The sequence below is a fragment of the Cynocephalus volans genome, chromosome 5 (genome assembly GCF_027409185.1).
Source record: "Cynocephalus volans isolate mCynVol1 chromosome 5, mCynVol1.pri, whole genome shotgun sequence".
NCBI classification, from domain to species: Eukaryota; Metazoa; Chordata; class Mammalia; order Dermoptera; family Cynocephalidae; genus Cynocephalus; species Cynocephalus volans.
The window spans coordinates 43,565,991-43,577,373 of NC_084464.1; the positions used below are offsets into that span (position 1 = coordinate 43,565,991).

The window sequence follows — 11,383 nt, forward strand, 5'->3', positions numbered from 1 at the left end:
CAGCACCTGGTATTCCCAGGTGGTCTCCCATCCAAGTGATAACCAGGCCCAACCCTGCTTAGCTTCTGAGATCAGACCACTAACCATCTTCAAACAAAATCATGTTCCTCTTTTACCGTACTTATAGAATAGGGTTTGTCTCTTCCCACTCAAACGCATGCACCAAAAGGCCAGCAATTACTGTTTTTACTTCAGTGATGTTTCTGAGATGCAAAAACAGTATGTCACATATCTGGCAGACAACAACTGTCAACTGAATGAATGATCATTGTAGAGCACCTCCCTATTCTAAAGGCAATTATCTCTATTAATGTTGTCTCAGGCCAAGTGCTGTTTTGTGGCACCTACAGCACAACGTCCTCTCACACTGATATCTGACATCAAAGCTGCCTGCGCACTTCTCACAAGTGCTGCTCATGTGGCCTCTCTCCCACACCAGCCCTCCTGCACACCCCAGCACACAATTATATTTCTCTCTTCAGGAAAGAACAATCCTTGACTGATGGGTCCAATTTTCCAACCAAATATACATCTCAATTTGACTTTGCTGTACACATCCGTGAGTTTGGACTGGAGGCAGCACTAGGATTACTACAGATGAGGGCAGGGAGGTGGGTAGGTGAGCAGAGCAGAAGAATTCCAACAGAAATTTATCTAGGATAAGAAATTATGGGATGCATCCTGTTAATTCCAGAATCTGGTTCCTTTAAAAAGGTTGGGGGAGAGATGGAAAGAACTATCCAGGAAACAGCCCTAGAAGGATAGCAAGAGCTGGACGAGTCTGAAAATTCATCTCTTGATACCGTACAATCTCCTGTGTGCAGGGGTCTCCCTGGGCCTCGTGAGGACAATGACAGGAAAAATGACTCCTGCTATCAGAACGGGAACATCCAGAGGAGAAAGGGACCAGAACTGGTACACAAGAACAAGAACAGGCATAATCCTCTATAGAAACAAAGACACAAAATATAAGCACACAAAAGATGGGGGAGCAGAGGGCTGGACCCAGGCTTGAGCCTTGGCTGACCTGGCCACACCAGCCCTCGCTGCCCACAGTCCTGGGGACAGGACAAGGACCAGGCGATATCCGAGTCCCTGTGATCACAGTTCCTTGTTCCTGGTGGAACAAGTTTCTACTGAAGGGACAAGGACAAGGGAGCAGTGAAGATGACCCAGCTAAGGACTGACCACATCAAAGCCCCCGATGGACTGAGCAGCAACAGGGCTCAGACCCCGTCCACGCTCGGCTCCTCACAGTCTTCCCCTGTCCCCACCTGCAACAGACTCAGCACAGCAAACACGGACTCTAGACGGTTCTCATTGTTCCCGTTTATTTCCTCTGTCAAATTCGTCCTTCTTTAATTAACCCATCAACCCCTCACAGCAACAATCTGAAAAAACAAACTTATATCCAGATTCTTATTTTCAGTAGGGAAGTAGGAAACTGCAGCTCAGTAAACAATGAAGTTGGGTCAGAGATGGAGACCTCCCACCCCACCTCTCTGGAACAGGAATGATGACTGGGGAAGAGAACACGGGTCAGTGTGGAGAAGGGGTCATGGTGGGCAGGGGTGGGCTGGTCTCCCCACCTCCTCACACTACGCTAACAGGAGCACAGACACATTCAGATGAGCTATACAGAAACAGAAGTCAGGGGTCTTGAAGTCACAACATGGGGCTGTGAACAAGTTTTGTATCTCTCAGTCCCACACAAGGCAGCTGGCTCACACTATAGAAGAAAATAATTATAAACAAAATCAGGTCAATCACTGTAAGTGGTGACACTCTGAACAGCCCACAACACTCAAAATGTCCAAATCAAAAATTCCCCACAACCCAGTCATGGCCCTCTGCCCTACTCCCCTCAACTTCAGGCCCTCCAGGGTCTTACCTTTACAAGCTGTGAGAGAACTGTCAGAGCCCTGGGCACTGTCGCTGCCTGGGATAGAACAAAACAGGACCTGGTCAGAGCCCATATGCAGCCAAAGGAGGAATTATGGGATGGGTGAGCTACCCCATGGGTTCCCCTCTACACTGTCCCAAGGGTCTCAAGTGCCAGCATCCTTCATACTTACTGGCTGCCTGAGCATAGCTCCCTCCTTTTCCACCTGTGGGAAGAAAACATCCTATGAGAGGCCAGGGAAGAGGCAAGGCTCTCAGGTCCCAGAGGAACCCCCTTGTCTTGGACACCAGAGAAGTTTCCAGAACTGTGACTGCAGACCCAGAGCAGAATCAGGAAACATGAGGAAAGGAGATGTACGGGAATTGGACCAACTGCTCTCATGGACATCTGTCTTCAGCAGGGACCTTCCTCTCTGACCTCTGACTGCTGGGAATCAGGTCCATCACCACGATCATTACAGTGATAAATCTGTCCTTCATTTTCCATGTGTTTACAACAGAGTGTTAGCACACAAGTGTGTGTTAACACACACACACACTTACCCAGGCTGGGTAAGCGCAGGAGTGTGTGGATGGTATATTGTAACAGCAAAGCAGGGCACACTTCTACCTGGGACTTGAAACCCCCCAGTGGGACAAGAAAACTCGGACCACACCCCTCACCCTTCCCTACCTGACCTCTTCATCCTCGGCATCACAACAGCAACCACAGCTCCAAGGACAATGAGGCCGACAAAGAGGCCAGCAACGATTCCCACAATAAGCATGTTGAGCTGAGGCGGCGGCTCTGGGAAAGGAAGGGAAGGTGAGGGGCCCTGACCCCCAGGCCTCAGCCCTGAGCCTGCTGAAGGTGCCCAGAATGCCTCCTGCTTTCCCTAAGAGGCTCTGCCATCATCCCTGTCCTTACCCCATCTCAGGGTGAGGGGCTTAGGCAGCCCTTCATGCTGTACATGGCACGTGTATCTCTGCTCCTGTCCAGAAGGCACCACCACAGCTGCCCACTTCTGGAAGGTTCCATCCCCCGCAGGCCTTGTCTCCACAAACTCTGTGTCCTGGGTCTGTTCCTCCCCATCTCGATGCCAGGTCAGTGTGATCTCCGCAGGATAGAAACCCAGTGCCCAGCACCTCAGTGCGGACGCATGGTCAGAGATGGGGTGGTGGGTCACACGTATCTTTGGGGGGTCTGAGGGGAAGGGTTGGAAAATTAAGAGCTTTGGCATCCCTCATGGGACACTCCAGCAGCGCTCATGTGACCATCCTGAGAATGGACAGGACAATTGGGGTGATATATCTGGGAAATAAAGCCTAGATATACCTAGATATATCTGGGATAATCTCCTGCTGTTTGGAAAGTTCTAGAATCAGGGTAAGACAGAACTCCAGGGTAGGAGGTTCTAGGTCACTCAAGGGGAGAACAGGCACTTCTGGTCCTGACCTGCGTGGAGGCCAAGAGACTCAGAAAAGCTGGGATCAGACCTCCAAACATACTGAGTGTGAGGCAGAGAACAAGCCCCAGCAGAAAAATTCATGGTGCCCAAGGCTGCCGCAGGGGTCAAAGGGAACCGCTGATTAGTATTTCAGGGACTGTCTTCTCCAGCCTTGGAGAGACTCATCCCTTAACTGTCCTGAGAGAAGGGCGGCCCTCAGAGTCACTGTCCGTGCCAGGTCTGGAAACCCGTGAAGATTCTTCCCCTCCGGATCACAGGGAGGGCGACACTCTAGCGTCGGTCCCTTTTCCTTCCCCCCCCCCGTGTGGGAGGTCATCGGGGACGTGTGCAGGAGGTGGGAGCTGCCCCGCGGCCCCTCGCACCTGCGCGCTGCAGCGTCTCCTTCCCGTTCTCCAGGTATCTGCGGAGCCACTCCACGCACGTGCCCTCCAGGTAGGCCCGCTCTTGCTCCGCCCAACCGGCCGCCTCCCACTTGCGCCGGGTGATCTGAGCCGCCGCGTCCGCCGCGGTCCAGGAGCGCAGGTCCTCGTTCAGGGCGATGTAATCGGCGCCGTCGTAGGACAACTGACTGTACCCGCGGAGGAGGTGCCCGTCGGGTCCCACGTCGCAGCCGGACATCCTCTGGAGGGTGTGAGACCCTGGCCCCGCCCCCGCCCCACCCAGCGCCGCGATTTCGAAACCGAAAATGAAACCGGGTAAAAGCCGCCCGGGCTCTTCCCGGGTCGATTGTCTCAGCGGGACCCGCAGCCTCAGGGTGCATCTGGGACCCGGAGTGTCGGGGCGACCCCGGCCCGTCTGAGGAAGATGGGGGTCGTGACCCGGACCCTGGGTCACTCACCGGCCTCGCTCTGGTTGTAGTAGCCGAGCGCGGTCCGCAGGTTCACTCGGAAAGTCTGTGCGCTGCCCTTGGCGATCCGTGTGTTCTCGTCCCAGTACTCCGGCCCCTCCTGCTCCATCCACGGCGCCCGCGGCTCCATCCTCGGACTCGCGGCGTCGCTGTCGAACCGCACGAACTGCGTGTCGTCCACGTAGCCGACGAGGATGAAGCGGGGCTCCCCGCGGCCGGGCCGGGACACGGCGGTGTCGAAATACCGCATGGAGTGGGAGCCTGGGGGCGGGGAGGGCTGAGACCGGACCGACCCTCCTCCGGGTGCGGGACCCCCGGGACCCCCGGGACCCAGGCTGATGGGCGGGAGGGAGGAGGGGGCGAGGGAGACGGAGAAGGGGCGGCGGCACTTGGAAGGACCACGACTCACGCGTGGGTTGGGGGAGGCAGGACAGGGGGTGGCCCAGGTGGGGAAGGGCCTGGGCCGGGGGCGGCGGAGAGGCGGCTTCCCCGGGTCCTGCGCCCCCGCCGGGCGGTCCCCTCGCTCCTGTCCCCGCAGAGGCCGTTTCCCTCCCGACTCCGCACTCACCCGCCTGGGTCTCGGTCAGGACCAGGGCCCCCGAGAGCAGCAGGAGGAGGGTTCGGGGCGCCATGACCCCCATCCTCGGTGTCGGGGGAGAATCTGAGTCCCGGCGGGACCGTGGGGACTTTGTAACCGGGAACCGCGGCGACGCTGATTGGCTTCTCTAGGATCCGGACACGCAATGGGAGTGAGGACTGGGGCCGCGTCACGAGTGTCCGGGCAGAAGGACCCGACACAGGTTGTGAGAGGGAGAAGTGAAAGTCCGGGGACCTGGGGATCCCCAGTGCTCGGCTTCCCTGCCAGACACCACCCTCGGGCCTGAGACCCTGAGACCCTCGCCTGGGGACCTGGGACTTGGCCCTGACCCCTCTCCTCGTGCACGGAGTGTTCTTTGTCACACTGTCTCCCTGACTCCTGGCCCAGAAACTGAGGAAACCAGGGAGAGACCCCCAGGCTGGACCCAGCCCTTTCCCTTCACTTCTCTCCTGGAATCCCTCTCCCTGAACCGGACTCTCTGCCTCCCACTACTTACCTCTCCCCCTGGACTCTTCTAGAAGAAAACTCACCGTCAGGGAACTTGATGCCCTAGATGAACTCACCCTAGGAATGGGGATGGAGAGGACAGAGATTTTCTCTTTAAAACTGGAGAAGTTGTATCTGAACGCACCAAATGGAGATTCTGAGACCAAATTCCTTTTTGATTATAAACTATAGTGGGTAGCACAATCTGGTAATCCCTGAATGATCGGGAATCTAATCTGTACAACAAGAAGAGATTGTGGTCCCTTCACACATAGATATGTCATAACCGCATTGCAGTTAGACTCATAAAGCTCCTAAGTTTTACTTTTCCAGACCATGTATCTGTGACTCAGGTTGTTGTATTTTAAAATTATTTTCATTCCACAGCCCTGAGTTTGTATCTCTGAGTCCAAGACACATCCTCAGAACAAAGAGGCACAATTTGTTGCTGTGCATTTCAGCTAGAAGCTTGTACAAACTTCAGCCACCTCAGAGTTGCAAGTGCTCAGTGCAGTGTTCCTCACCAGTGCTCATGCGCTGCCATTTTTATGAGTCACTCACATCTGAGGGGTGTGCATATTTTATTGGGACACGTGTTTGGTTTTTTAACCTGATGAACATAAAGAGGCAATTAGTTTTTATAAATACCAAACAAAGAATACCCTGCTAGGCTGTGTAGATATATGTGTTTTTAAAAATCTATAAAAACTATCTCTGTTCCGGCCAGCTGCAAAAAAAAAAAAAATCTATAAAACAATCTTTTTTTTTTTTTGGCGGCCTACCAGTACAGGGATTGAACCCTGGAACTTGGTGTTATCAGCACCCTAACCAGCCAGCCCTAAAACAGTATCTTTAAACCTGAGAATTCCATGCCTTTAGATTTCTTTACCTCGGCTTCTCCAACCCTTCTCTCTGTCCCTCTCATCCCTCAGGCCCTCTTCTCCCTTCAGTCCCCATCACCCTCTCACTCCTGAATTATGGCACTAGCTCTTTCCCCTCACCTGCTACCTATTGACTTCTCTCCCCACAGTGGTCAACAGTCCTGTTAATGAGTCAGATTGTGTCATTTCTTCACAGAAAATGTTCCAATGGCTCCATCTCACTCACATAAAACTTCTAGAGTATAAGGCACATGTATTAGTCCATTTCTGTTGCTTATAACACAAATACCTGAAAGTGGGTAATTTGTAAGGAAACAATATTTACTGCTTACAGTTTCCAAGGCTGGGAAGTCCAAAGTCCAGGGAACACATCTGGTGAGAGTCTTGGTGGTGGATAGCGACTCTTCATAGCAAACCAGGGTGTCGCATGGCAGATGGTGGAAACAGAAAGAAAGCTAACTTCTTACTTCTTCTCCTTTTAAAGCCCTCAGAACCATGCCCGTGACCAATACTAAATCATCAATAGATTAACCCATTTGCTTGGGCATAGTCCTCACAATCTAATCACCTCTTCAAGGCCCCATATTTCAATAACCATAATAGGATTTCTCACCCTCATAACACTGTCACACTGGGGACCAATCCTCAATGAGTTTGGGGGGACATCCAATCCATAGCAACACATAAGCCCAGGGGCTTAGAGCTGTTTGGGCCAACGCTGTATCCCCAGCATATAAAGGCATACATGTTACATAGTAGGCACTAAATTAATTTTGTCAAATGAATGGAATGAAATATGATTGTATTAAAATTTAAACACATCACATGAAAATCATAAAATGAAAAATACTGAAAAAGTTAGGAAAGATTTTATTTCATGCAACTAATGTTCATATCTCTTCATATATTCCTTCCAGTGGAGAAAGTTATGTGCTTATTTATTAGACAGTACATTAATTTTCTATTACTGGGTAACAAATTATCACAAACTTAGTGGCTTACAACAATACCCACTTATTCATTTATAGTTCCTTAGTCAGAAATCCAGGCAGGGTGTGGATAGATGATAATGATTAGAAGTTTGAGACAGAAAAAGAAAAATAAATAGATAAATAAAATAAAGGAAAAGTTTGAGAGAGAAAGTAGATACAACAATATCTCAAAGTTTTTCTTGCAAGTGTCTCTAGTGATAATGTTCTCTTCAAGAACTTGCAACAAAGTTGAGAATGTATAGTAGCTAGAATAGTTCTAAGACTTCAGTGCCATACCAGTAATGCCTTTAAAATAATAACTGTCGTTGTTTTTCCTAGGTAGTTAAAGAATGCCTAAAGTGCCAATTTTCTTACTCAAACATAATCTTCAAAAATCTTTGCCTAATCAGATTGCTTTTCAGTTAGAAAAATGTGAATATCATACATCATTCTTACACCTACTTTAGCATCATGACAACAATTTTCATGTGATGCAGTAATAAAAATAGTTAAATCCAATCTGTAACAAGGTTTTTCAAAAACTGGATATTCAATAGGCATCCTATAATAAATTTAACATCTTTCACTGGGTTTTTTAATGAGATGTGGTAGAAGTGATTTGGACACCAGTATGATTCTGAAAAGCACTGTTATTATGCGCTTCTGAAGTTTTATTTAAAGCAACTCTATTGTGCTTTCCATTCACATTTGCTATTCCATCGCTGGTTATTTCTTTATGTTTTCCTGTTTAATTTATTTTAATTAATGATGTGCTATTACGATTCTGTAGAAGTTTAATTCAGTTGTATGTGTGGTAAATTGTAAATAACACATCAAATCCTTGGCAAAGTAGAATTGCCTTGCACATCGCATTGAATATTGTGTACCAGAAAATCTACAGAGATGCCAGTGAGCAAAACAGCACATGACCTATCTCTAGCAAATGCTATTTTTATGGCATCCTGGTCCTCTCTCTCACTTGGCTCATAACAATTGGCTATGGCTTTGTTCCAATGTCAGTAGTTCTTGCTAAGGATCCTTACAATGAACTTTGGTATTTTCTTTTATCTTTTTTTTTTTTTTTTTTTTTTGGCAGTTGGCTGGTAAGGGGATCCAAACCCTTGACCTTGGTGTTATGAGCCCCATGTTATAACCAAGTGAGCTAACCAGCTAGCCCTTCTTTTATCTTTGATTTTTTAAAAAAATTAATCAGGAACGGTTCACAAGCAGCAGTTTGAAAAATGCCAGTTTAAGTTGTTATGATGAAGTAGATATCTGGGCACCCACTGGCATAAGAAACAGAACCTGTGAGGCCACCGAGGGCTGCTGTCCTATCCCATCCCCCAGGTGAAACCTCTGTCCTGAGTCTTGTGTTTAGTATTCCCTTCATTTCTCTGAAGATTTTCACAGTGTTTATATCCCCAAACCAAATATTAGTTTGTTTTGCCTGTTTTTAAATTTTCTGTACAGTGAACTCATACTATATGTATTCTTCTGTGACAGAACATCACATGTCAGAGAATGATCCCTGATGTGCATGGCTGTCATTCATTCATTTTTACTGCTGAAGTTTTATACTTTATAAGCATATGACAATGTTGCTACTTTTCTATTGATGTATATGTAGTTGATTCCAGTTTTCCCCATATATATATTATTGTATGTGTCTCCTGGGAACATAGGCAAGAAAGTCCCCATAGTATATGATCAGTAGAATTGTTGGATTACATGGTGTACATATTTTAACCATACTAGATTTGATTTACAAAGTAATTTGATTTCCAAAGTACTTGTACCAATTTACACTTTTACCAGGAATGTGTGAGACTTCATATTGCTGAAGTGTTCTGTATTAGTCCATTTGTGTTGCTACAACAAATACCTCAGACTGGGTAATTTATAAGGAACAGAGGTTTATTTGGCTTGTGATTTTTGGACCGTTGCATCTGGCACGGACCTCAGGCCGCTTCTACTCATGGCGGAAAGTGGCAGGCAGCTGGCGGGTACAAGCAGATCACATGGTGAGAGGAAGCAAGAGAGAGGAAGCAAGAGAGAGAGAGAAGGTGCCAGGGTCTTTTTAAGCAACGAGCTCTCACGGGAACTAATAGAGCGAGAACTCACTCATTAATCTCCCCTCCCCCCAGGGAGAGCATTAATCCACTCATGAGGAATCTGCCCCCATGACTCAATCAGTTTCCACTGCCACACTGGGGATCAAATTTCCACATGAGTTTTGGAGGGGACAACACATCCAAACTTTATCATTCTACCACAGCCTCCAAAACTCATGTCATTCTCACATACAAAATACAACCATTCTATCCCAACAGTCCCAAAAGTCTTAGCTTGTTCCAGCACCAACTTAAAAGTCCAAAGTCTCATCTGAGACCAAAAGCAAAAGTCCTTTCAACTGTGAACCTGAAAAACAAAACCGAATTTATCTACTGCCAAGACACAATGGTGGAACAGACATTGGGTATACATTCCCATTCCAAAAGGGAGGAATAGGTCAGAAGAAAGGAAAAACAGGCCCCAAACAAGTCTTTTTTTTTTTTTTTTTTTTTTAAAAGATGACCGGAAAGGGGATCTTAACCCTTGACTTGGTGTTGTCAGCACCACACTCAGCCAGTGAGCGAACCGGCCATCCATATATGGGATCCGAACCCGGGGCCTTGGTGTTATCAGCACCGCACTCTACCAAGTGAGCCACGGGCCGGCCCCCCAAACAAGTCTGAAACCCAGCAGGGCAGACATTATGTCTTGAAGCTCCAAGATAATCTTCTTTGACTCCAAGTCCTGCATCCTGGACACAATGGGGCATCTGGGCCCCCAAAGCATCAGGCAGCCTCACTCCCACAGCTCTGCCAGGTGCAGCACAGTGGTCCATGCTGGTGCCTGTGTCTTTTCCAGGCCTGCATTGCATGTTACCAGTGGCCCTGCAGTTCTGGGGACCCCTGCTGCCTTGGCTCTACTAGACATTTCCCTGGTGGGGTCCTTCTGTGGGGGCTCTGACCCCACTTTTCTGCTTAGCATTGCTCTAGTAGATGTCCTCTGCAGTGGCTCCACCCCTGTGGCAGGTCTCTGCCTGGGCCCCCAGGCTTTTCTATATATCCTCTGAAATCTGGGTGGAGGTGGCCATGCCTCCACAGCTCTCATGTAATGCCGGCCTGCAGACCTAACACAACATGGATGCCACTGGGGTTTCAGGCTTCTACTCTCCAGGGATGCTGCATGAACCACACTTGGGGCTGCTCCAGCCAGAGCAGCTGGAATGCAGAAACAGGTTCATGAGGGCAGCTGTGCCCCAGGTCCATCCTCCGGGACAACTCAGTCCTTCTAGGCCTCAGGGTCTGTGATGGGTGGGGCACCCTTCCAGACTTCTCAAATGCCTTTAGGGCTTTTCTCTCATTGTCTTGGCTCTTAGCATCTGGCTGCCTCATCACCAAACTAGTGTCTTTAGCAAACAGTTTATCTGCTTCACCCTTGCATTTTTCTCCTGCTCTCCACTTCTCTACTGCATGGCCAGGCTACAAATTTTCCAAATCTTTACACTCTGCTTTCCTTTTAAATTCTGGCTTTGCATCATGCCTTTGCCACCATACTCAGAGTAGGCTGTTAGAAGTAACCATGCAGCTTCTTTAATGCTTTGCTGCTTAGAAATTTCTTCTGCCAAATGCTCTGGTTCACAACCCTTAAGTGCCACATTCCACAAAATCCAAGGGCATGGACACAATGTAGCCAGATTTCTTGCTGTGGGGTAGCAAGGGTTATCTTTTGTACAATTCCCAATAAGTTCCTCATTTCTTTTTTTTTTTTTTTTTTAAGATGACTGGTAAGGGGATCTTAACCCTTAACTTGGTGTTGTCAGCACCACGCTCTCCCATGTGAGCTAACCAGCCATCCCTATATAGGGATCTGAACCCATGGCCTTGGTGTTATCAGCACCACACTCTCCGAAGTGAGCCATGGGCCAGCCCCAATAAGTTCCTCATTTCTATCTGAGACCTCATCATCTGCATGGTCTTCACTGTCCACATTTCTATCAGCATTCTGGTCACAACCATTTAACCAGTCTCTAAAATCTTCCAAACATTCTCTCATCTTTTTGTCTTTTTCTAAGTCCTCCAAACTCCTCCAACCTTTGCCCATTACCCAGTTCCAAAGCTGCATCCACATTTTCAGGTATCTGTATAGCATCACCCCACTCCTCAGGACCAGAATCTGAATTGGTCAGGGTTCTCCAGAGAGAC

At 48.5% G+C, this 11,383-nt stretch overlaps 1 protein-coding gene across 1 annotated transcript; it reads right to left on the reverse strand.

Moving 5' to 3' along the window:
- Positions 1-1,314: 1,314 nt before the first annotated feature.
- LOC134378240 (class I histocompatibility antigen, Gogo-B*0101 alpha chain-like) lies at positions 1,315-4,872 on the reverse strand. Its single transcript, XM_063097228.1, has 8 exons — positions 4,766-4,872; positions 4,189-4,458; positions 3,713-3,988; positions 2,810-3,085; positions 2,576-2,689; positions 2,076-2,108; positions 1,892-1,939; positions 1,315-1,729 (listed from the first exon to the last, which is right to left on the reverse strand). Exons 1-8 carry the CDS (start codon positions 4,836-4,838, stop codon positions 1,725-1,727), a joined length of 1,095 nt encoding a protein of 364 aa, XP_062953298.1. The 5' UTR covers positions 4,839-4,872; the 3' UTR covers positions 1,315-1,724.
- Positions 4,873-11,383: the final 6,511 nt, after the last annotated feature.

Coding starts and splice junctions, on each gene's coding strand:
- LOC134378240 (XM_063097228.1), bottom strand. CDS start 4,838: ATGGGGGTCATGGCGCCCCGAACCCTCCTCCTGCTGCTCTCGGGGGCC. Junction 2,109..2,575: donor GCCGAGGATGAAGAGGTCAG/GTAGGGAAGGGT, acceptor TTCTTCCCACAG/GTGGAAAAGGAGGGAGCTAT. Junction 1,940..2,075: donor GAGCTATGCTCAGGCAGCCA/GTAAGTATGAAG, acceptor GTTCTATCCCAG/GCAGCGACAGTGCCCAGGGC.